This window comes from Panicum hallii, chromosome 5 (assembly GCF_002211085.1).
Source record: "Panicum hallii strain FIL2 chromosome 5, PHallii_v3.1, whole genome shotgun sequence".
In the NCBI taxonomy this organism is placed as follows: Eukaryota; Viridiplantae; Streptophyta; class Magnoliopsida; order Poales; family Poaceae; genus Panicum; species Panicum hallii.
The window spans coordinates 57,380,797-57,402,971 of record NC_038046.1 but is presented as its reverse complement, the minus strand read 5'-3'; the positions used below and the strand labels follow the sequence as shown (position 1 = coordinate 57,402,971).

Here is a 22,175-nt window from a genome sequence, read left to right as displayed (position 1 = left end):
CTTGTTGCTAGCTGAGATGTACACATCGATATGGCCTTGTTTTACAAAAGAGGCAAAAAATGGACGCGGTTGATAGATCGACCGGATTTGGTTCGTTCGAGCTTGTGACTACCCAAACCCTAGCTATCCTTTTGGTCGTTTCTTGTGTGCACCCCACGTCCCCACCGTTGGCTACATGCTAGTGCACAGAACGTGGGCGCTGGTGGCCCTTGTCGACCCAATACTAGCTATGGCGGAGAGAAAAAAATCTGGTGACCTGTAAAGCCGGCCATGGGTGTCACAGTTCCATCCGATGCCGTCATGTCACCGCACCACATGCCCTAGCTAGCTCTGCGAAAGCGCCGGCAGTCGCCTGGCCATATATGTGATCGATGTGCCTGCCCATTTCTACGCCCTTTCTTCCATCCAGCATCGTCCTCGATCAAACCCAAAAGAGGATGCAAAAGCCGTCGTCCGGCGATCGATTCCGATGGCAAAAGGAGCCGAGAGATGTACGGAAGACGTAAAGCGATAATGCTGCAAGGCCTGGGCACCTTTTATTTGCATATATACCAAATGCCCATCGGCTCACTGCTAGCCATTCAGCTGCTTGCTCATCGATCATTGTGTACTGTCCTGGCCCTGGAGATAGCATGTAGGAACTTGTCGTTTTCCGGAGAGGTCGAAAGTCCTCTTCGCGTTCACACGTATGCACACACCTCAAGATTGATCACCGGTGTACGTACGTGTCTGATCACCTAGTACGGCGCCATATCTTTCGGTCTTTGTCTACAGATCTCGAAAGACACAGCAGCTGGTAGCTCAGCTCAGCTCCGAGCAAGCTAAGTCACCGGTCGTCGTCGTCGGAGATAATGCGCTGGATCATGGCCGGCAGCTACCTCGTCGATCTCGCTTCTCGCAGCTGACCAATTAAAGCCCGTGCCTAACACCAAGACCTGCAGTCCGGCGCGGCTATTTATAGGCCGTCCCGCCGGGCTCTCCCCACTGCTGCGTGCGAGCTCAGAACGAGAGGCTAGAGCTGGAGACATAGAGGAGAGAAAGCTAGCTACATGATCGCCATGGCGGCAGCGGAGCTCGGCTTTGTTCTCATCTGTGCAGTGCTCATGGCGACGATCCTCCGGCCCACGCTCGCCTCGCCGACCACGACGTCCGTCGTCGACCAGATCCGCGAGCTCGAAGGCGTCACCGCCGGGCGGATCCGCACGGACGCCGCCGCGACCGCGCTCGCGTCCACCGACTTCGGCACCAACGCGTCGTCCGTGGACGCCGCGCGCCCGGCGGCCGTGTTCTACCCGTCGAGCGCGGCCGACATCGCCGCGCTGCTGCGGGCGTCCAGCGCCAGCGCCTCCCCGTTCCCCGTCTCTGCGAGGGGGTGCGGACACTCGACCGGCGGCCAGGCGACGGCCCCCGGCGGCGTCGTCGTCGACATGGCGTCGCTGGGGCGCAGCGCCGACGGCCCCTCCGTCGCGCGCCTCGCCGTCTCGGTGCACGGGCGCTACATCGACGCCGGCGGCGAGCAGCTGTGGGTGGACGTGCTGCACGCGGCCCTCGCGCACGGCCTCACGCCGCGCTCGTGGACGGACTACCTCCACCTAACCGTCGGCGGCACGCTCTCCAACGCAGGGATCAGCGGCCAGGCCTTCCGCCACGGCCCGCAGATATCCAACGTCCTCGAGCTCGACGTCGTCACCGGTACGTAGTACATCATCGTCGTTGTACATCCATAGTCACGTCACAAGCTACGGATGCTAGACATGGACTTGGGGTTGATTGACGACGATCGCTCGTGCCTGCGCGAACACCATTCGTGTTCAGGGACCGGGGAGATGGTGACGTGCTCCAAAGAGAAGCAAGCGGACCTCTTCGACGCCGTGCTCGGCGGGCTGGGGCAGTTCGGCCTCATCACGCGGGCGCGGATCCCGCTGGTGCCGGCGCCGGCGAGGGCGCGGTGGGTGCGGCTCCTCTACGCCGACGCCGCGGCGCTGACGAGCGACCAGGAGCGGCTAATCGCCGAGCGCGGCGCGCTGGCGGGGGTCATGGACTACGTCGAGGGCTCCGTGCTCACCGACTCCCAGGGCCTCATCGGGAGCTGGCGCTCGCAGCCGCCGTCGTCCTTCTTCTCGGAGGGCGACGCGGCCCGCGTCGCGGCGCTGGCCAAGGAGGCCGGCGGCGTCCTGTACTGCCTCGAGGGCGCCGTCTACTACGGCGGCGCCGCCGACACGACCGCTGCCGACGTTGACAAGGTAACCTTATCATCTGCCCGGGCACCATTTTCTACGTGCGTACGCCAACCACATGATCGATCGATCGATCGATGGGGTTACTGCTCGATCTGATCTGATCGAGGTTCCAACGGTGAGCCTGTGACGCTCGCGTATGCATGGTTCCAAAGGTGGAGGCAAAGTTGGTGGGGCAGCATGCATGAACAGTCGCGCAGCGTCAACATCGTACTTGGCCTGGCCTTGTCGGGGCCTTGTGGTGCATATCTTTCGCAAGGTTTTCGCGCACTTTTTTTCTGGAGCACAAAGCAAAATAAACACACAAAGCAAGGTTCCTTTCTTTTTGCGATGATTAGAGTAGACACACATCACTCACACATTGCATAAGCTAAATCGTCATAACAAATCAAAAGTAAACGCCTAACTTTCCATTTGTCGCTATCGCAAATCAAATATAGTTGCTTCTGATGCATGTAGTGACCTTTTAGATTGGGGGAATCTTAAAAAGGATCATTCGAGTTTGCCAATAATACAATTTCATACATAAGTTACACTCTACTTTAGATGACAATAAGTTATACACATGTAACTTGCAGTTTTTTCTCTTGAAATAAAGCGACTCTTTTGGACCGGAGGAATATCACTACTAATTAAACCTCTCTAGCTGGCGATTAAAATTCCGATACGGTGGAACCAAGCTCTAATTTGTTTTTGTTTAAGAAGATGCCGCACGTGAAAAAGAAAAGAAAAAAAAAGAAGATACAACAAAGTGGTGAAAAAAAATAATGTTTTGCTACAAATAACTCAATTATTGCTCGTGAAAACGTTTTAGCACTACACTCACTTGGTTAGTAAGACTAATAATTCATGGCCACTATGGGGTAGCCAGACAAAACACAATCATCCAAGCTATGTAGCCCCGTGATGTGATACTCCTGTTATTATAAGACTTGTGCCCACCAAAATAAATAAGCATTTACAAATGCAGAAAGTATACCTTGGCTACAAGCTAGACGATAACCATAAATGTGCGACCACACAGCTAGCATGCACATAACAAGCTCGATCGCTACAGGGCTAGCCAGGCAGCTGCTGGCCGCAGTCACACCGATCTTTTTTCTTCCGGATCTGTTCGCATGCACACCCGCAGCTACAGTGCCGGGCGTACGAGCTATGCAAGTGCACTAGCTAGCGTCTAGCTACCAGCCAGATCGAGATCAGTTGGGGCGGCCATGGTTTTCCACGAAAGGGACCGTGCGAGCATTCGAGCACCACATGAAGCATCCATGGCTTGGCTGGCCTGCCAGCAGCAGGCTGCAAGTTGACATGCATGTACTCTCGCAGGTCCCGGCTCGCACACATGGCAGGAACAGTGCCCGGATCTTTTGCACACAACGTGACAAAGTTGCAATTGCAATACTAGACTGGACTGGGCTCTCTATATACAATACTAGCTATCAGCTGCCAGCTAGCACTGCTATACTAGACTGGGTTCTCTATATACTATATACTTGCAAAGTTGCAATTGCAATGCATCACAACATGTTATGCCTAGCCAGCATATAGCCTCAGAGTGACAGTGTCACTTCACTAGCCCCCCACCTTGACATGTACCATTTTTAACATGTGTGGAAGTATACATGCAAACAAAGGATGGAATAGCTAAGTATATAGCAGGGTACACCCAAGATGTGACATGGATGGTTTCTAGTTTAAATGTGGAAGCAATTTTCTAGTGAGGTCCTGTTTGGATCTACCTAGCTAATGATTCATTAGCTGATTAGCTGAAATTAGCTGGGTTGAATCAGATAGTTGCTATTTAGCTTGCTAGAAGAGGTTTAACTGCGCATTAGCTGGTCCCGTTTGGATCCACCATAGCTACAATTAGCTGGTGGCCGATCCAAACAGGTCCTTAATTTCCTGGCAGTAACTAGATTATAGTGTAGTAATAAATAGCTAGTAATACATGACAGGGTTTAATTAGATGATCAAGGTGATTACGTGATTAATGAAGAATGTATCGCTATGTATGTGCAGGGTCTGGAGGTGATGCTGCGGGAGCTGCGTTATGCGCGGGGTTTCGCGTTCGTGCAGGACGTGTCGTACGTGGAGTTCCTGGACCGCGTCCGGGCCGGCGAGCTCAAGCTCCGCGCCGCGGGGCTCTGGGACGTGCCGCACCCGTGGCTCAACCTCTTCCTCCCGCGCTCCAGCATCCTGGACTTCGCCGCGGGGGTCTTCCACGGCGTGATGCTCCGCCGCGGCGGCGGCACCATGATGGGCCCCGTCCTCGTCTACCCCATGAACCGGCGCGGGTGGGACGGCGCCATGTCGGCGGTGTTCCCGGAGGACGACGGCGACGAGGTGTTCTACACGGTGGGGATCCTGCGGTCGGCGGTGGCCGCCGGCGACCTCGCGCGCATGGAGGCGCAGAACGCGGAGGTCGCGCGGTTCTGCGCGGACGCCGGCATCCCGTGCACGCAGTACCTGCCGTCGTACGCGACGCAGGCGGAGTGGGCGGCGCGGCACTTCGGGCCCGGCAGGTGGGACAGGTTCGCCCGGCGCAAGCGCAAGTACGACCCCAACGCGATCCTGTCGCGCGGCCAGAGGATTTTCTCGTACCCACTTGCTGCCTAGCTGCTAGCTAGCTGATCATCGTCGATTCACGCGCATGAAATGATGCGTGGTTCGATCAGTCAGTGGTGGTACAGTTACTAAGCACTGTAGCTGTGTCTCTAGGTTAGGTAATAATGCACGCACGTCGTCACAGTTGATCGACCTCGAGCAGGTCTGAACGCTGGAACAGTGTAACGTCAGCATCTGTCTGCATATAATGGTGCCCTGGATGTATATGAACAATGTCTGGTCGACGATCTACTTGTTCATGCAATGTACATATACGTATGCATAATTGTATATATAGATAAATAAATGTACATGTATGTATAATTGTGTGTGTGTATATATGGATAAATTGTATATTTTCGTAGCTATGGTGCAATCATGCGTTTGAATAAAAATCACACACAAAGAGTACAGTCCAACAAATTAGATCTCGGTGGTCAGATTTAATTTGCGCATTTAAACTAACCGTACGTGGTAAACAAATGAGGGCACGAGTCTTTTCACACCACCACTAATATGTCTGAAAAAATTAGAATTGCACTATTCATATGACGAAGGGAGTATGTATAATTGTAGTAAATATTATCTTTTTGCATTTTTTCACTTGCTTGGAAGCAGTATTACACGTGTAGTAGACAAAGCCAGCGGCGGATCTAGGGGGCTAAGGGGGCTCGAGCCACCTGCCTCCAACCTCCATTAGAAGCAAAGGGAACTAGGAAACCAGAAGAGGGGAGAACAAGAAAATATAAAGAGAGAAGGGGTGGGGAAAAGGAGGGAAGAAGATATCAACCCCATACATCTCTTGGCCAGATCCGCCGCTGCCGGTGGCACCACGATGCCGCGGATTGGGAACAGGGGGTGGAGGAGCTGCAGGAGGAACAGTGCCGCCTGCAAACATGGTCAGCACCGCCGAAACAGCAAGCACCACGATGTTGCATAGGTGGACCGTTTCTGCCATGTCGCTCGATTGGCAGTCCAGCTAGGTGGCAGCGGGTGCAGCGATCGAGCAGCAATTCGTTACTCGTGTCGTCATGCATGCCTTCCTTTTTATAGTGCTACTAGCGGCAGCTCGTGCGCGTACGTGCTGGCCTTTGCCGCGCGCTGGTCGATGGATTCATCGTCAGTGCGTTCGGTCGCGACACGTAGGTCGTCGGATATCTGTGCTAGGATATGATGATCGAGCGGGATGGGTACGCGCCTGCACTGCGACCACAGTTGGACTGTGCCTACCATGTCGCGCGATTGGTAGTCTAGCTAGCTGGCAGGTGGCAGCAGTGGCGGATCTTAAGGACCCGCCCCCCCCCCCCCCCCCCCCCCCCCCCCCCCCCGCGGGCTAACTTTTAGACACCGTAGAGGAAGATTGGGGGTTGGAGATAGAAGACGACCTCATCTATTATGGTCAGCCCCTCCAATCTTTATTTTCTGGATCTGCCCCTGGGCAAAGCTGACCACGAAACAGTAGTGCAGATTGCATTTTCTTTTTCACGCATGGGACATTCACTGACATGTTTTGATCTCGGCAGCAGAGTACACAGTGGATCGCTTGTCGCTGTTCCATGGATATTGCTAGATCCCACCCAGATCTTGGCTGTACCATACCTACGAAAGCAACAGCCGGCACAGATCTCCGTCGAGCCCACAGGCCACAGTCCAAGCTCTCGGTCGTGTGGCTAGCTAGCTAGATTCAGACGTGATCTGCAGGCAGCTGCAAAGCTACTAGCCCGGGCGCGGCCGCGGCATGTGACGCGTACGGCGTTTGGTTGGACTATGCATGACGCCACACGAGCCAGTAGTGTCAGCAAAGATAGAATGCTTTCGAGCCACTTCAAAATAAAAGAAAAACATAAAGTTACTTGTAATTTGCCTCCGTTGCATGATGCGAAACAGAATGATCAGTGATCGTTGGGGTTGTATGAGGCTGTGCTGGGTCTGGTATTCGACTGACGGGCGCTCATTTTTCATCCAGATTTGCCTCCAGGTTTCTATCTTCATCTTTGGCTGAAATTTTATGCTTCTGCACCCAATTTCCATTCTTTCTAGACACGATTACGATAAAACAATTTGACTGAAAGTGGACTACTATATTGGCTAAAACAATTTGACTGAAACACAAGCAAAAAAAAAAAAACAAACATGATTGTTAACTGAGAAAGAGAAAAGAGAAGGCCCATGGTCGCAAACACGGCCCAGCAGCGGAAATCTAGCCCTCCAGTCCACTCCCCGTCAAGCCTGTAACCAGCGCATCCGACTGCGTGAGGAGCAACCAGCAGCATCTCACCGCCGGCGCCCCGTATGCATCTCGCCGCCGACCTGCCCCCGCACCGGGGCCGGGGCGGCCCCGGCGCCGGGCCCATCGCGCTCGCTTCCGCCCTGCTCCGCCGCGAGAACCACCGCCGCCGCGCGCTCGCCGGCGGGGCCGTCCTCGCCTCCGCGCTGCTCCTCGTCGCCACGCCGCGGCTCCGCCACTCCCCCGCGCTCCACCTCTTCGCCGACATGCGCAACCTCCTCGGGGTGCCCAACACGCTCAACGTGCTCACTGCCTACCCGCTCCTTCTCGCCGGGGTCCCGGGCCTCATCCTCTGTCTCTGCGGCAGTGGGTGCTTCGGCGTCAGGTGCCCTTGCTCCCTCACCCCTTGTTTGACTGAAGTTTGTCTTGTGTTCTGGTTTAATTACACGTGGGTCAAGCGAACAGCTCGATGATGCTGAAATCGACGAATTGGGGTGACCAATGTTTTTTTTTGAGAGATATGGTGGTTATAGACGAGTCCAATCTGTCCAGTATAGCAGTACCCAGTTATGCTTTGAGCCTCGGAACTCAGCATAGGTCAGTAGTATATATCTAACAACTACTGCTTTAGTTAAGATTTGCAAGAGGGTTAGCCATGACCTACCATGCCCCAACGAGATCCCACTAATTCAGTGGACTCAGTGTTAAATGAGAATGTCACCTCATCAATCATACCGAGATCCTTTGCTGTTAGGTTTGAATAACTCAGCTATGCTTTCTGGCATCTGCTTGCTTGCTTGATCAGATGCTTTGCTTTAGGAATGTGTAATCCAATCTTGCTACCGTGTAAAATAGGCTGAGATGCTTCAAAAAAGGGCCAAGAAATCAAATGTGTGTGTTGCGTTCCTGTTTGTTTGAAAAATGCCCACTTCATATGATACTAAATCTGGTTTTCCGTGTAAAGAAATTTGCAATCACGAATGACAACATACTCCTTCCGTTGGATTAAATTTGACAAAATGATAACATGCCACTTTGTGGAATTATGTAGCTTAAGGTGGGAGGCCTTGGGATGGTTCCTCTTTTATGCTGGGAATGTAGCAGCAGCATTTGGCTCAGCTTACTATCACCTCAAGCCAGATGATGACCGCTTAATATGGGACAGGTTGCCGGTATCTGGATACTGCTTTCTTACTGTCATCTTCTTATCTGCTGTTTACTCATTCCTAGGTGTTTTCAAGTTGGGCACTGTTTGGATGTATTACGGTTCGAAATTTGTGTTCGAGAAAATTTATCGTTTGCAATTTATGTAAATCTTTTGACCATATGTAAAACTGTGCATAACCGGGTTTTCATTCTAGTGTTTCAAGTTTAGAGTAGCAATCAGTAAAAATGATCTGATTTGAATATTTCATTGGCATCTAGCCAATAGGATAAATGAATATCAAATATTTTTCTCCAGTTATGGATGTTTAATGGATGCTCTTGCGATGCAGATGATGATATCCTCCTCCTCACTTTTGTCAATATTGGTAATTGAAAGAGTTGATGAGAGGTTTGGACTATCTTGTTTGATTTCACTATTATCTCTTGTATTAGTGAGCAGTGCGTGTGAAAGGTATAAATACGTCAACCACTCCTTCAGCTTGTTCCTCTTATGGTTTATCACTTTATCTCGAAATAAATACTGGAAATGAATCATCATCATATGTTCTTCTGGCTGATCAGGGTTCTTGATGATATGCGCTTATGGGTGATTCTGAATTTTGTTCCATGCATTGCAATTCCTGCAATGCTATTCTTGTTTCCTCCAAAGTATACACACTCAAGATTTTGGTTCCTTGCTACAGGTAACTGTAACCGATCCTTGCATTCAAATCTGGTAACTCACATTGAACACTTATTTGGTTGACATACTGGTGCAGGCTTTTACCTTCTGGCAAGATTTGAAGGCCTCGCTGACAGGAAGGTTTACAGTGTGAATCGGTACTTCATTAGTGGCCACTCCTTGGAGCACCTTTGCTTCGCCATGGTGACGTTGATACTAACTGTTATGTTGTCCTTCAGAAATATTAAGATTGCCAGGTACCTTCATGAACAAATGTTTAAGATGGTTGGAGTTTTTGAATAAATGTTATGGAAACATGCTTTTCTTCTAGAGAACGGACAAATGATTATTCTGCTCAGTTTCATCTATGTGATTAGTAATCTGGTAGGCCTGTTTACATCAAATGTTGCAACTTTCTTTCTAAAGTAAATGGCTATACATTGTGATGTCAAACGATATGACGAGCTGTTCACTTGAGATAGTATATTCAAGCATGAGCCCATATGTAGCTGAGCAGCTTGATGTTAATTGCACTTGAGTCCCATGGGATCATTTTCACGAAATGCTAGCGATGCATATCAGTTTTTCCCTGCTAATGATGGTTCCTCATCTTCTCCACAGGGACTCGTGACCTTTTCGCTGGTTGTAACATGGGTGCAGAAATCCTGTGGACAGATTGTATGTTTGGAAGACGGCCTCCGGGAAGACCTGAAGAGACGTAGCTAGAATGCATACATGATGTACTAACTAGTTTGTGGTTTCCTTATGGATTGCAGTATTGCACCTGTTTTATGATTTGGATGCTTGAAATAGCGATGATTAGCAGGAATTCAAATATCTGTTCCGGTCTCTGTTTCTCGGATCTCATGTTCTTTGAACTGGTCAGGGAAATGTTCATATAACACTGGAAAGTGGAAACGATCTGAAGTTATTGAAAATGTCAGTAGTAGTTATGTCCGGGATGCCAATCAGTATCCTCCCGCCTCGAGCCCTCAAACCTCATCAATTTTCTTCCCGCGCAGCAGCACCAAATTCCCGTTCCACCGCCACCGCCGGTCGCCGCCACTCTCCGATCCTGCCAAATCCGACGTCCCGTCCCGCGGTCCCCGGCGGCCCGAAGCCCCGAAGGCCGTGCCTGACACGCCCACCACCTCCCTCTATCTCGCGCGCACACGGCCTCACGCCTTGACCTCACTCTCGCCTTTCTCCTCCGCTGTTCCCCCAATCCCCAGTCGGACCAAACCCTAGCGGCTAGGGAAGCAACCGGCGGCGCGACCATCCAACCACGCGGCACAAGCGCTCGCGCGGGAGAAGGGCAGCTGGCAGGTGGCAGCGTCGCAGCGGGTAGCCAGCAGCGATCCGCGTCTGGGGATCGAGCTCGTCCGCCAAACGCACAAGCTCAAACGGTGATACCTTGATTTGAAATCCTTGTTTTGGCGGAGATGCTTTTTTTTGCAATAGAAGCATTTGGAAATTAGCGGTAAACTCGGTTAGGCTTGCTCTGTTTTATCCTAGTATCTCGAGCATAGAACTATTTCAACTTGACCACTTCATTACCGATATGTTTAGAGATGAAAGGTTTATCAGACAAGTGAGAAATCATGCTGAGCTTTCTATTATGCGTGTTGAAATAACAAAGAACATCAGACATGATGTTGTGTACAAACTTCTAACGCTAATTCTTCATGTAGCAACTGTTAGTGTTGAGAGGATTTTCCCCTCAATGAATTATGTGAAGAATAATTTATGAAATAGGATGGAGGACCAATACTTGAGCTATTGCATCATGAACGACAAAATGCTTCCAAGCCATAATGGAACACAAAGTTCCCTGTAATCTTATTTAATACTTTGTACTTTCTCTTAATTAGTTGAGACATCTTTAATGTGAACAATTTATACTTTAATTCAATTGATTTTGGGCCTTTTGCCTTTTCGATTGAACCTTTTTTTTTTTGCTCAGCTGTGTCGGAATACCCAAGTGCCAGCGTTGGGTGAGGAGGAGGATGTATGGGAGGCGTGCGTCGCAGCTGCTGAAGGAGATCGACTCCTCTGAAGCTGGCCAGCTCGCGCCGTTCAATGTATTTCCTGGTTCTCTGAACTTAACTGCATTTACTAGTTTGGAATCAGAGTGATTGCTGCTTCTATCTTGTTTGTGTTTGTGAAAGGCTGCAATTTTGTTTGACCTGGTGTCTTAAGTGTCCGATATGACATAGGATCACTGTGAATTTCCATAAAAAGGTATCACTGCATGTTTCATTATGCTTGTTATAATATTTTTTAGCATGTGTATTTGAAATGGATGTAAAACAGTTATGTGTTATGAAATCTTCAGAAGGAAATTAAGGTAGCAGCTCAGCATGCTATACTATTTTGCCATTATATAGCGCAAAAAACTAAGTTAAAAGTATCTATAGTATTCTTCCATTATCAGAAGCAATGTGATTTTGATAGCCACAGTTCATTTTAGTTTATCTAATACCTAACTTCCAGTCTCTCAAAATGCGCAGAGTGATGTGTTTGATCAGGTGATTAGAGAGTGCAATGAGCACAATTCACAGTTTCAATCATTGATCAGGTAATTGGTATCCTACATTCCTACTAGAATGTCGACCATCACCATCAAACGGTGATAGGCATTTTCAGTATACAATCTACTGATTTGCTCTGGCTTATGACAGGAAAATGGTGGAGCAGAACTTAGACATTGAGACAACTAGAAACGAGGACCACTATGGTGCAGCTATCCACCATCTTTCCCTGCTCCGTAACAAAAGATGCCTCATGGCCTACATGTACAAATCTATATATTCATAGATGAGCAAAATTTCCATTTCTTTGTTTTACGCTGATATCACATGCTTAAAATTGGTTTAACTGTACTTTAGCTGAAAGCATTATATCCTACCAGGTACAACCGAGCAGAAGTTATTCAGAGTTTTAGATGGAAAGTTGGACCCGTGCTTCCTCACGATATTCAAGAAAAGCTCCATTTCTCAGAGAAAGAGTACTTTAAGAACCACTCTGCAGCCATTAAGTCATACATATCGGAGATGGATATAGATTTGACAGTAGTATGGTGTTTCTCTATATCTTATATTTTCTTAGGAATGAGATAGATTTATCAGACTTTCTATACCTTCTTTCTATAGGACATGGTCCCTCCCAAGGATCCTTACATTCAGGTTCGGGTGCTGGAGGACATTGGCGAAGTATCTCTTGGTGACCACTCTGTATCGTTGACCAAGAATTCACTCCATTTCCTAAGGCGCACAGATGCTGAACAATTTATATCACAGGTTTGCTATCTGTTTCTTTGCAATATCCTTCAATCGCTATCTCTTCTGGTAATAATGTGATTCTCAACTTACTGTAGGGTCTTATGGAAGAATTTCTGGAGTAGGGATCACATACGATGTATAATAGGTATTACTCCTTGCCTTCTTATCTTATTACATAAGATGTACTTTCAGTAGTGTAATACTGCTGTGATGTTTCATAGTGGCCAAAGTTTACTTGTCAGGTACCTGCATGAGCAAATGTTTATGATGCTTGGAGTCTTTGAATAAATATTATGAACAAATGATTATTCTGCTCAGTTTTATCCATGTGATTAGTAATCTGGTAGGCTTGTTTACGTCAAATGCTGCTATTTTCTTTCTAAAGTAAACGGATGTACATTGTGATGTCAAATGATTTGTTCGCTTGAGATAGTATACTCAAGCATGAGCTCATATTCGGCTGAGCAGCTTCATATGGGGTGCACTTTAAATCAGTGGGATCATTTCCATGGAAAATGCAAGTGATACATAATCATTTTTCTCCCGTTAACGATGATTCTTCATCTTCTTCACAGCTACTCATGACCCTTCGCTGGTTGTAACGTGGTTCAGACATCTTGTGAAAAGATTGTATGTTTGGAAGATGGCCCTTCCGGAAGACCTGAAGAGACATGGCTAGAATGCACTTATGCACAGATGATGTATCTAGCTTGTTTTCACCGCCTGGGTGGACCCTCCCCCGTGTTGCTTTAGATTGGTGGCATCGGGCATCGGCCATAGAGGGCTAGCAATCTTATCGGTCTATCCAATTTAACCGTGAGAACTGCTGTGCATGGAGCTTCTTGACATGGGAAAACTGGTGGCCGAGGTTGTATTGTATACAGACATCCAACTGTGAAATGATTTTTCTTGTATCTTAGTTTCCTATATGGCATGGGCAGTTTGCATCTGTTTATGATTGGACGCGTGAACCGTGAAATTGTGATGATTTGCACTAGCAGAATTCGAATATGCTCTGTTCTAGTTCTCTGTTCTCTCTGTAGGCAGATTTCATGCTGTTTGAATCAGTCTGGAAAATGCTCCAAATTTCTTGCTCTTTGAAAGGACTCTGATGATGACCCGCTCCCTCTCTGTATAAACGAATTAAGTTTGTATAAAAATTTAAACAAATGCTAAGAGAAAAGATACACTATGATTTTTTTTACAAGACTGAGCTAGTAGGACGTGATGCACCGTCTCCTTCGCGCCATCGCCTCTCCTCCCCTTGGTCACTACCACCACCAGCGCCGCCACCGCCTCTCTGCCTTCGCCGCCGATCAGCCAATCCGCCACCACCCGCCGATTGACAGCGCCGTCCCATGGAACAAGCTCCTCCGCGACCACCTCGCCCATTCCCGCCCGGACCTTGCCCTCGCGCTCTACCGCCTCATGCGCGCGCTGTCCCCTGGGCTCCCCAACTCCTACACCCTCCCGCTCGCACTCCGCGCCGCGCCGTTCATGCGCATCGCCTCCACCGTCCACGCCCACGCGCTCCACCTCGGCCTTCACGCCCACCCGGACGTCGCCGGCCAGATCCTCGCCGCCTACGCCAGGCTCGGCCGCGCGGCTGAGGCCCGCCACGTGTTCGACGCATTGCCGGTCAGGAGGACCACCCTCTCCTGGAACACGCTCATCACCGCGTACTCGATCGGATGCGACCCCGACGCGGCGAGAGCCGCGTTCGCGCGCATGGTGGCGGGCGGTTCGCGGCCGGACGCCGTGACATGGACCACGCTGCTCTCGGCGCACGCGAGGTGTGGAAGGCACCTGGAGGTTCTTGAACTGTTCAGGGATATGCATGACAGCGGGTGCGAGGGCAATGCTGAGGCCGTTGCGGTGGCGCTTTCGGCGTGTCCGTACGCCAGCGGCACTGCATTGGCGAAAGGGAGGGCAATCCACGCCTATGGCTTTGTGAAGGGTGTCGTCCATGGCTACATGTTCGTCACCAACTCATTGGTGTGCATGTACGGCAAGCTTGGAGAGATGGAGGAGGCCGAGAAGGTGTTCCAGGAAGCCAGAGAGAAGAATGCTGTGACATGGAATGCTCTCATCACCAGCTATGCGGCCGCTGGGATGTGTAACAAGGCGCTTGATGTGCTTGCTTGGATGGAGCAACGCGGCGGCATTGTTGTGCCCAATGTCGTGAGCTGGAGTGCGGTCATCGGCGGGTTTGCGTCTTCAGGGAACATGGAGCAAGCACTGGAGCTGTTCCGGCAAATGCAACTACGTCGGCTTCCGCCGAATGTGGTGACGTCAGCAACTGTTCTTTCTGCTTGTGCCGACCTACTGGCATTGCGGTTGGGCCAGGAGGTCCATGGCCACACAATCAAACCAGTCCTGGATGGGCACTCTCTGGTGCTGAACGGGCTCATCAACATGTATGGAAAGTGCGGGAGGGTGACTGCTGCACGCAAGGTGTTCGATCAGATGAAGAGCAGGGACTTGATCTCATGGAACTCGATGATTGGGAGTTATGGCATGCATGGTTTGTGCGATGAAGCCCTTGCAGTGTTTGAAGACATGGCCAGAGCTATGGTTGAGCCTGACGGCGTCACATTCGTTGCTGTGCTATCTGCGTGTAGCCACACAGGGCGTGTGGCAGAGGGCCGCCGTTTGTTCAATCAGATGGTAAGGGAGCACAAGATTTCCCCATCCATGGAGCACTACACCTGCATGGTTGACCTCCTGGGGCGTGCCGGCTTGCTGAAAGACGCGTCTGATCTCATTGAGACGATGCCAATGAGGCCTGACCTTTGCATGCGGGGAGCATTGCTCAACTCTTGCAGGATGCATGGGAATGCAGCCATGGCTGAAGCTACCATCGCCAAGGTTTTGCAAGCTGAAACAGAGACCACCGGGAATCACATGCTGATCACCAACTTGTACGCCACATGTGGGATGTGGGAAGATTCCAAGAGGGTGAGGGTGATGACGAAGGAGGCAGGCTTGAGGAAGAATCCAGGGCAGAGCTGGATTGAAGTGAAAAAAAAGGTGTTTGCCTTCACAGCCGGGAATGTGTCGCTGCCTGAAGCTGAGGACATCTTCAGGTTGCTCGACGATCTGTATTCAGAAATGGAGGACGAGAAGCATGCCAATGTGTGATGCCATTGCAACCATTGTATAGAACAATTGCCATACCAAGATTACTAGATCATCAAGCAAGTCACACATCCCATACAGAAAGCCAATCTAACTGAACTACAGAAGAGCTTTGACTACAAGGCTCCAACTGCTGCTAAAGATGTTGTGGTCCGAAGAAGAGCATCAGGGTCCTGCAGATCTCCGACGGCTCCGCCATTGCGCCGTTGCCGTAGTCCCCGCAGGCCAGCCGCTTGGTCACCGGCGGGATGAGGGACACACCGAGCTCGCGCACGACGCCGAGGTGGCGCGCCGTGAAGGGGTTGTCCCACATGAAGGTGTTCATCGCCGGCGCGACGTAGACGGGCTTGCCGTAGTCCCACGCGCGCACCACGCACGTCAGGAGGTTGTTGCACAGCCCGCCGGCGATCTGACGCGGCAGGCAGGATTCTCAGACGAGGAGCGGCGGGGGGATCAGACGAGAAAGTACCGGACCGTGTCACCACCACCGTACCTTGGCGAGGGTGTTGGCCGAGAGCGGCGCGATGACCAGGGCGTCGGCCCACCTGCGGAGCTCGATGTGCAGGACCTCGTCGCCGACGCGCCTCCAGCGGGACCACTCGTCGTCGTCGGTGTAGAGCGGGACGGCGCTGGGGAAGGAGGCCCCGTCGATGAAGTGGAGGGCGGACGCGGTCGCCACCGCGCGGACGTCGGCCCACTCGGCGACGCTGCGGCAGAGGCCCTCGAACTTGATGGCCGCCACGCTGCCGGACGCCGCCAGGAGGACGCGGGGCCGCCGACGCTGCGCCCCCTCCGACGACGCCGGCTCTTGCGTGGCCATCGCCGTGAGGTGAACGTTGGAGGGAGCCTGCAAGATTGGACCACGACAACGCGGCGCCTAGAAGAACGGCGCCTAGAAGATTCGACATCAATTTTGGAGAACTTGATGTGCTCACTACTCAATGGCCGCATTTTTTATTAAAAAAACCAATTGTTGCATAGGGCTTGTTTGGACTTTGGACGAGTAGTGATTAGATCCGCTCTGCTGCAGGTGATGTTTGAGAATTGCGATGCCAAGGTGCTGTGCTTTCCTTTCAAAAAAGAAACGAAAAGAAAAGAAGGTGCTGCGCTGGATGCTGAAACCACACATCCAAACACGAACAGGTTTCTTCAGTTGGTGGCACTCGCACATCACAGAGTCATCCATCACCTGCAGATCTCGCCGGAACCCAGAAGCCATAGCGATACCAGCGAGGCAGAGATGACATGTGGAAGTGCACTTATTACTGACGAGCTCGACGCAACACTCTTTAATCTGCCCAGTTCAGGCCTCTAGGCCAGGGTAAGTGACAGCCGCCCGACATCATGATAACCACACTACACCAACGGTTCGATATAGCAGCTCTCTCCCGGGAGTTAAACTAATCATGATGAGACGCTAAGGATGTTGCAGTCTGCCATCGTCAGTCACCACCCCAAGTAGGGACCTTGTGTCCTACTTGGATGAGATTGACCTCATCTCCCCATTGCGCTGCCAGAAGGCGGTATCCTCTTTCTCCTTAGCCAGCAACTCCTCAAACGATATTTCAGGGGCCTCCATCTCCATAGCACTGAGCTCCATGATCTGCGATCATAAATGGTCCAGGGTCACAACATTTGCCATTATCAGGAAGCAGAAGTGGTTACAAGGAGAACAGACACGGTGTACCATTTTGTATGGCACTGACTTCTGAAGCCGCTCTTGAATGTAATTGTAGATGGCGGCATCTTTCTTTAGGTTATCACGCTCAGCTTCCAATCTACGTACCTATGACAGGTGCCAAGGGTACAAAGAGGAGACAGAAGTTCAAGTTATAGCAGACATATGTTGCGCATAATGCTTGCATGGTTGCGTTGGGTCATTTCTGTTTCCCTCAATGACTAACCTGTTCAAAGAGGCGATCATATGAAGACCTATAGTTTCGATGGTTGGATAGCATTGCCTTCTTTATTTTGAAGCTTCTTTGGACGTTCTCACACCTGGTATGATCACAGGAAGACATTAGTGAGGGTCTGCAAAACATTCGGAGCAATGGATAACAGAAGTTAAGTTCATTGCAAATACGACACACCTCTGCAGCAGCTCGTTTCTAGCATCTATGAGACAGTTAAGAAACTCATTAACCTGAAAAACAAGGCAGAGAGCATATTTCTTTTCAGTCAACTCTGCGACTAATAGTGCCCAATGAGAACAAAACATATCGGTGATTGCAACCTTAGTACGGTGCACTGAAACTAGTTGCCACCCCAAAAAACAAAATGTGCAAACTCATGCTTTTTTTCCTCGAATATGCACGAGCTGCACATCTTTGTATTATAAGAAAAATAATTGGTACATGTTTAAACAGCCCGAAGTGCAGACATTCACGCTAGTTGCTTATACACCTCTCTACACGAACCAAAGCACTTCTACTGAACCTGCACTAGCTGACTACTCGCTGTACGGACTACCTTATATTTATTGTGGACATTTTTCCCAGAGCATCTCTAACAACATTGATGCTTTACAAGGTCTTGTATTGCAGCATTACAGTCCATATCCTTTCGGAAGCAATACTGGATTGATGCCTGACAGCCTAAGATCCACACCACTAGGTCCTGACCTACAAATCGTTGGCTCACACCCATAGTTGCGTGACAAGTGACAGAACACCTGGATGGCAGCACGCAGAAAGCTAAAAGAATGCCATGAGAAGCAATGTCTGCTGCAACAAAACCACTGACTTTTAACACCTAGCTTCAGTGTTCTTTTCAGCTAGTAGTTAACAAACTCAGCTCTAACTACTGTCATAATTTTAATCCACATACCATTCCAAAGTCATGCAACCCATTTGGATTTAGTTCAAATCAAAACTCAATTTGATGGATTAGGACCCCCAGTCCATACACGCCCTTCACTCTCATAAATCAGCAACGAGGTCACTGATGAGTAAAGATTTCTATTTTAATATAGAGCTTAATGTACCCCAGACAGGACCTCACTTGCACTTTATTTTTTTTATAAAAAAAAGAGCATAATAAAAGAAGCCAATCGACAATGATGCTTGGTCAAAGTTTAGATGTTCGCATCCAGTTCAACTGCAGAGTATAAACAAACAAATGTTGAAGAACTGGCCATTTAATCAGATCTACATGGTCCTAATCCCAGCCAGGAAGTTGATATTTTTATTACTTAAGAAACTTTCAATCTAGTGTCTAATAGAAGTTAGTAATATTTTGGAATATATGAGTCAACGTGATTCAACCTGACCTACAGTATATTTATGTGTGTAAAGATTGGCCATATGAAAAATGATAAATACACATTGCCCTTAAGAAAAATACTTCCATGACATTAAAAATATATATTAAACATATAACAAAATAAAAATTGATGGTAAATAACTTATAAATTGAAATGATTCTACCTAAACTAACCGACTCAACAAATATTTGATCCAAAAGTATGCATACCATGATCTAACAGCATAGGGTGGTACTCAAAACATAACAACAAGCACAGATATCCTCCATACAACAAATCAAAAATAGATGTCAGTTCAGCTAAGGTCACAAAACACATAGTCAAGGAAAGGAATGTAACTTGTTTTATTGACACCATTGAATGGGAGCAATCTTGAATGCACTGTTCCGGAACTCAAGTCGCCTAGCAATACTATAGCTGAAACCATGCTTGCATGCTAAAGATTCCTTAAAAAAGGTTTTCATACTGCAGCTCAAATGGTAACCACAACATGAATGATCCGTAAGCATTCAAAGTGCTCCCTGCAGTCATCGTGCAGCACTCTGTCTACTGAAGCAACATTTTACAGTTAGTTCTGACTTGTGAATAATCTCAACCTAACAAGTGAACAGTATGATGCTACATTTGGTAACTTGAATCCTAAAGGAAAAACTAGAACACTTAGTAAACATACCATATCGTTTCAACCCAATGCTTAACCAAAAGAAAAAAATTAAATAGCATGGCAAGACTAACCACTTAGGGGCATAAAGTTTTGCTATCTACGCTTCTAGCTCTGTGTTCAACCTAATCCAGTTGGGAAAACTCTCCAAGAGAGGAAAAACTAAAGCAGATATTTAACTCCTGCTCATCTTGGATCGCGCATAAAAGACTTCAAGTCAGCACATCCCCGTAAGCATCATACATGCTCCGCACAAACACGGAAATTTCATAGTCCTTGTCTTATCAAAATCCAAATCACACCAGCCTCTCAAATCAACCAGAATCTAAAAGATTAAACAATCTATCAAAGGTAACCAAATCGAAGAAATTGCAGAAAGAATCTACCAACCAGATCTCCTGTAATTGTAGCACAATAAAACTCAGCATAAATATCTCTGATCCGCCGTTTCATGGCAAAGCTCAACATCGAGAGGGGGAAAGGTGGTTCTTCTGGCATCTGCTTCCTCATCGCCTTTCTTCCTTTCTTCCCACTCTTGCTACCAAATGGAATTGATGGTTCGCTCGATTCACAATTCCGGCGGTGCTGCTGAAGAATCAGCACCATAACGAAAGCGAGGAGAAAGCGTGCAGAGGAGTTTTCTATGACTTCAGGTTGTGATGGGAAGTTAGGGGCGAAATACTCGATGTTGAGAATTCACCGGTCAGGCTAGAGCTAGATTTATCTTGTAGTCGATCGTAAGCTATTTGTTGGAGGGGAAAGGGGAATGAGGAGGGGTGAGGCACATTCCCATTTAGGGATTTGTTACTTTTTACAAACTTCCAAAAACAACAAAATTACCGACGCTGTCAATAGCATTCCAAAATTACACAAAGAAACACAATTCAAGTTTTGGCACTTTGTACCGGTCTCTTCTAGCTAATTTAGTAATCAAGAATACAGAAGCATGACAAGGTCATCTTGTGGGGTAAGTTCTTCAGTTTACAGAGGATTTTGCATTTTGTTTTTCAGGAAAAGCTGCCCCTTGGCAGATTTTTTTTAAAAAAATACCATGCCTGTAATAAAATGGATAAAGTCCTAATTGAATTGTCTCGTGTCACCCAGCTCTACGTTCACTATATACACTTTTTGGATAATTTAGCAAAACATATTCTTAGTTTGGACAAATGCATCTTCACACACATATTGGGTACATCTATCTTATCCATCCAAAGTATTTCAAGATGAGTTCACTGGTTTAAATTCTGAAGGTTTTCATCAATTCCGAGGTACATTTGATGGTTCTGATAGCGTATTACATGTGAAAAAACTCATTCTCCTTAGTTTAGGTAATTTTTAAGCAAGGCGACAGCATGATGTTTAAGAGTAGTCCTATATGTGAGCATCATACAACTAGGATGCGATGGTTTTTACTTTTGTATAAATTCAAAACTTATTAATAGGGAACGATTCGTAGCATTGCATGCCCATAAGTTAACAGCGAAATGGCAGTTTCTCACTGATGACAGTAAACTGCTACTAAATTGCAACCAGTTTATGAAGCTTGGCGTCCAAACAGTTTAGATTTTCGATGTCATCTAATTATGCAAAACTTCCAGCCATTTAACTGCTTTAATAGCGAAAACTAAAGTTGTGGAAATACAAAATTCTATAAGATCCAATTTCACATCAAACGTGCAGCATTTGGAGCCGAATTGGCATGGAAAATCGACATTCCAGGTACTAACTCCATCCCTAGCTTGCAGTCGGAGCGAAAACCAGCTCTAGAAATTGATAGCAGGTGTTTGGGTCTTGCAGCCCAGTGACCCCCACATTGTCTCACCACTTGTCACCTAAACAGCAATGCTACATCCTGACATCGAAGTAAGCAGAGCCATGGAAGAGCGAGTGAGAGGGTATGCGAGCACCGCACCGTACCTGTTCGATGGTGAGGCACCGCGCCTCGCTCGCCCGCGCGAGGTCGTCGTAGCGCGCGTTGATTCGGCGCTGGAGCGCGCCAGCCACCCACGCGAGCGGGAACTGCGGCCGCCGCCGCGGCAGCAGCTGCTCCTTCTCCTTCTCCGCCTTCCCTTCCCTCCCCGCCGACTTCGCGGAGGGCGCCGAAGCGGCTGTGTCCCCGTCCCCGCCGCCGCCGCCGCCGTCCACTCCCTCCTCCTGCTGCTGCCGCCGCCTCCGCGCCCTCCTCCGCCGCCGCTGCTTTTCCCTCCCTCCCTCGTCCGCGTGCTCCTCCCCTTCCCCCTCCGCCGGTGCGGGCGGCTCGTGGGCCGCCGCCTCGGTCCCGGGCGGCTGCGGGAGGGGCTGCTGCTGCTGGGGGGGCCTGGGGCGGGTGCGGACGAGGCGGCGGAGTTGGACGTAGAGCGCCGCCGCGGTGAGGAGGAAGTTGAGGAGGATGAGCCCCGCGAGCGCTAGCGTCTGCGGCTGTGCGGCCATCGGCGGCGCGCGCGCGTCATTCCCAGCCCGGCGTGCCCCGATTTCCGCTCGCCGCTTGCTCTTGCCCCCCTTTTTCGTGGGAGTGCGCGCGCCGTGACCTTGCGAGGAAAGGCGAGGAGGAGGACGACTTGGATTCACTGGGCGTCGCGTTTTAAAAGCATTGGGCGGCAGCGGCACACTGCTCCGAACCTGCCACTGTGTGCTTCTCTTCTGTGCGAGCCGTCTCGTCTCGTCCACGGGTTGGGTTTCTCGGGAGGAGGGACGAGGGGCGTGGCAAGGTGCCGAGGTGAGGGTCCGGAGGTGGAGTGGTTGCGTTGCGGCAGATGACGCGGCCCGCGCACTTGCTCAGCTGCTTCCGTCTTCCGTGCTTCGGACAAGCATCACTGCAAGTGCAAGTCCACACAGGAGGGAGGTAGTAGCACTGTGACAGAGTGATCTGAATTCTGAAATTCTTCGAAATGGTAGACGGATTCAGGGGGCGTCATAGGAATGGAAGAGAAGACCATC

At 49.4% G+C, this 22,175-nt stretch overlaps 6 protein-coding genes across 6 annotated transcripts; 4 read left to right on the top strand and 2 right to left on the bottom strand.

Moving 5' to 3' along the window:
- The first annotated feature begins 893 nt into the window (after positions 1–893).
- LOC112894412 (cytokinin dehydrogenase 2-like) lies at positions 894–5,099 on the top strand. Its single transcript, XM_025962111.1, has 3 exons — positions 894–1,692; positions 1,816–2,243; positions 4,257–5,099. The coding sequence occupies exons 1-3, from the start codon at positions 1,050–1,052 to the stop codon at positions 4,851–4,853; spliced, it is 1,668 nt and encodes a 555-aa protein (XP_025817896.1). The 5' UTR covers positions 894–1,049; the 3' UTR covers positions 4,854–5,099.
- A 1,948-nt stretch (positions 5,100–7,047) lies between these two features.
- On the top strand, positions 7,048–9,745 carry LOC112893273. The gene is made up of 6 exons (XM_025960507.1): positions 7,048–7,453; positions 8,120–8,240; positions 8,565–8,686; positions 8,797–8,918; positions 8,994–9,153; positions 9,518–9,745. The coding sequence occupies exons 1-6, from the start codon at positions 7,134–7,136 to the stop codon at positions 9,525–9,527; spliced, it is 855 nt and encodes a 284-aa protein (XP_025816292.1). The 5' UTR covers positions 7,048–7,133; the 3' UTR covers positions 9,528–9,745.
- Positions 9,746–9,808: 63 nt separating this feature from the next.
- On the top strand, positions 9,809–13,132 carry LOC112893276 (DNA replication complex GINS protein PSF1-like). The gene is made up of 8 exons (XM_025960511.1): positions 9,809–10,302; positions 10,860–10,977; positions 11,407–11,474; positions 11,578–11,691; positions 11,808–11,970; positions 12,049–12,195; positions 12,273–12,322; positions 12,753–13,132. Exons 2-7 carry the CDS (start codon positions 10,903–10,905, stop codon positions 12,297–12,299), a joined length of 594 nt encoding a protein of 197 aa, XP_025816296.1. The 5' UTR covers positions 9,809–10,302; positions 10,860–10,902; the 3' UTR covers positions 12,300–12,322; positions 12,753–13,132.
- A 272-nt stretch (positions 13,133–13,404) lies between these two features.
- Positions 13,405–15,448, top strand: LOC112892860 (putative pentatricopeptide repeat-containing protein At1g17630). The gene has a single exon (XM_025959964.1). The coding sequence runs from the start codon at positions 13,405–13,407 to the stop codon at positions 15,316–15,318; it is 1,914 nt and encodes a 637-aa protein (XP_025815749.1). The 3' UTR covers positions 15,319–15,448.
- On the bottom strand, positions 15,364–16,218 carry LOC112893275 (phosphopantothenoylcysteine decarboxylase-like). Its single transcript, XM_025960510.1, has 2 exons — positions 15,809–16,218; positions 15,364–15,724 (listed from the first exon to the last, which is right to left on the bottom strand). Exons 1-2 carry the CDS (start codon positions 16,133–16,135, stop codon positions 15,452–15,454), a joined length of 600 nt encoding a protein of 199 aa, XP_025816295.1. The 5' UTR covers positions 16,136–16,218; the 3' UTR covers positions 15,364–15,451.
- A 338-nt stretch (positions 16,219–16,556) lies between these two features.
- On the bottom strand, positions 16,557–21,930 carry LOC112893272. The gene is made up of 5 exons (XM_025960506.1): positions 21,156–21,930; positions 17,406–17,458; positions 17,220–17,313; positions 17,003–17,101; positions 16,557–16,918 (listed from the first exon to the last, which is right to left on the bottom strand). The coding sequence occupies exons 1-5, from the start codon at positions 21,666–21,668 to the stop codon at positions 16,790–16,792; spliced, it is 888 nt and encodes a 295-aa protein (XP_025816291.1). The 5' UTR covers positions 21,669–21,930; the 3' UTR covers positions 16,557–16,789.
- Positions 21,931–22,175: the final 245 nt, after the last annotated feature.

Excerpts from the sequence above, each read along its gene's own strand:
- LOC112892860 (XM_025959964.1), top strand. The coding sequence starts at position 13,405 with ATGCACCGTCTCCTTCGCGCCATCGCCTCTCCTCCCCTTGGTCACTAC.
- LOC112893275 (XM_025960510.1), bottom strand. The coding sequence starts at position 16,135 with ATGGCCACGCAAGAGCCGGCGTCGTCGGAGGGGGCGCAGCGTCGGCGG. Across the intron at positions 15,725-15,808 it reads CGGCCAACACCCTCGCCAAG|ATCGCCGGCGGGCTGTGCAA; the intron begins GTACGGTGGTGG and ends CTGCCGCGTCAG.
- LOC112893276 (XM_025960511.1), top strand. The coding sequence starts at position 10,903 with ATGTATGGGAGGCGTGCGTCGCAGCTGCTGAAGGAGATCGACTCCTCT. Across the intron at positions 10,978-11,406 it reads GCCAGCTCGCGCCGTTCAAT|AGTGATGTGTTTGATCAGGT; the intron begins GTATTTCCTGGT and ends CAAAATGCGCAG. Across the intron at positions 12,196-12,272 it reads CTGAACAATTTATATCACAG|GGTCTTATGGAAGAATTTCT; the intron begins GTTTGCTATCTG and ends AACTTACTGTAG.
- LOC112893273 (XM_025960507.1), top strand. The coding sequence starts at position 7,134 with ATGCATCTCGCCGCCGACCTGCCCCCGCACCGGGGCCGGGGCGGCCCC. Across the intron at positions 7,454-8,119 it reads AGTGGGTGCTTCGGCGTCAG|CTTAAGGTGGGAGGCCTTGG; the intron begins GTGCCCTTGCTC and ends GGAATTATGTAG. Across the intron at positions 8,919-8,993 it reads ATTTTGGTTCCTTGCTACAG|GCTTTTACCTTCTGGCAAGA; the intron begins GTAACTGTAACC and ends ATACTGGTGCAG.
- LOC112894412 (XM_025962111.1), top strand. The coding sequence starts at position 1,050 with ATGATCGCCATGGCGGCAGCGGAGCTCGGCTTTGTTCTCATCTGTGCA. Across the intron at positions 1,693-1,815 it reads CGAGCTCGACGTCGTCACCG|GGACCGGGGAGATGGTGACG; the intron begins GTACGTAGTACA and ends ATTCGTGTTCAG. Across the intron at positions 2,244-4,256 it reads CCGCTGCCGACGTTGACAAG|GGTCTGGAGGTGATGCTGCG; the intron begins GTAACCTTATCA and ends ATGTATGTGCAG.
- LOC112893272 (XM_025960506.1), bottom strand. The coding sequence starts at position 21,668 with ATGGCCGCACAGCCGCAGACGCTAGCGCTCGCGGGGCTCATCCTCCTC. Across the intron at positions 17,459-21,155 it reads GGTGCCTCACCATCGAACAG|GTTAATGAGTTTCTTAACTG; the intron begins GTACGGTGCGGT and ends CTTGTTTTTCAG. Across the intron at positions 17,314-17,405 it reads AGAAACGAGCTGCTGCAGAG|GTGTGAGAACGTCCAAAGAA; the intron begins GTGTGTCGTATT and ends TGATCATACCAG.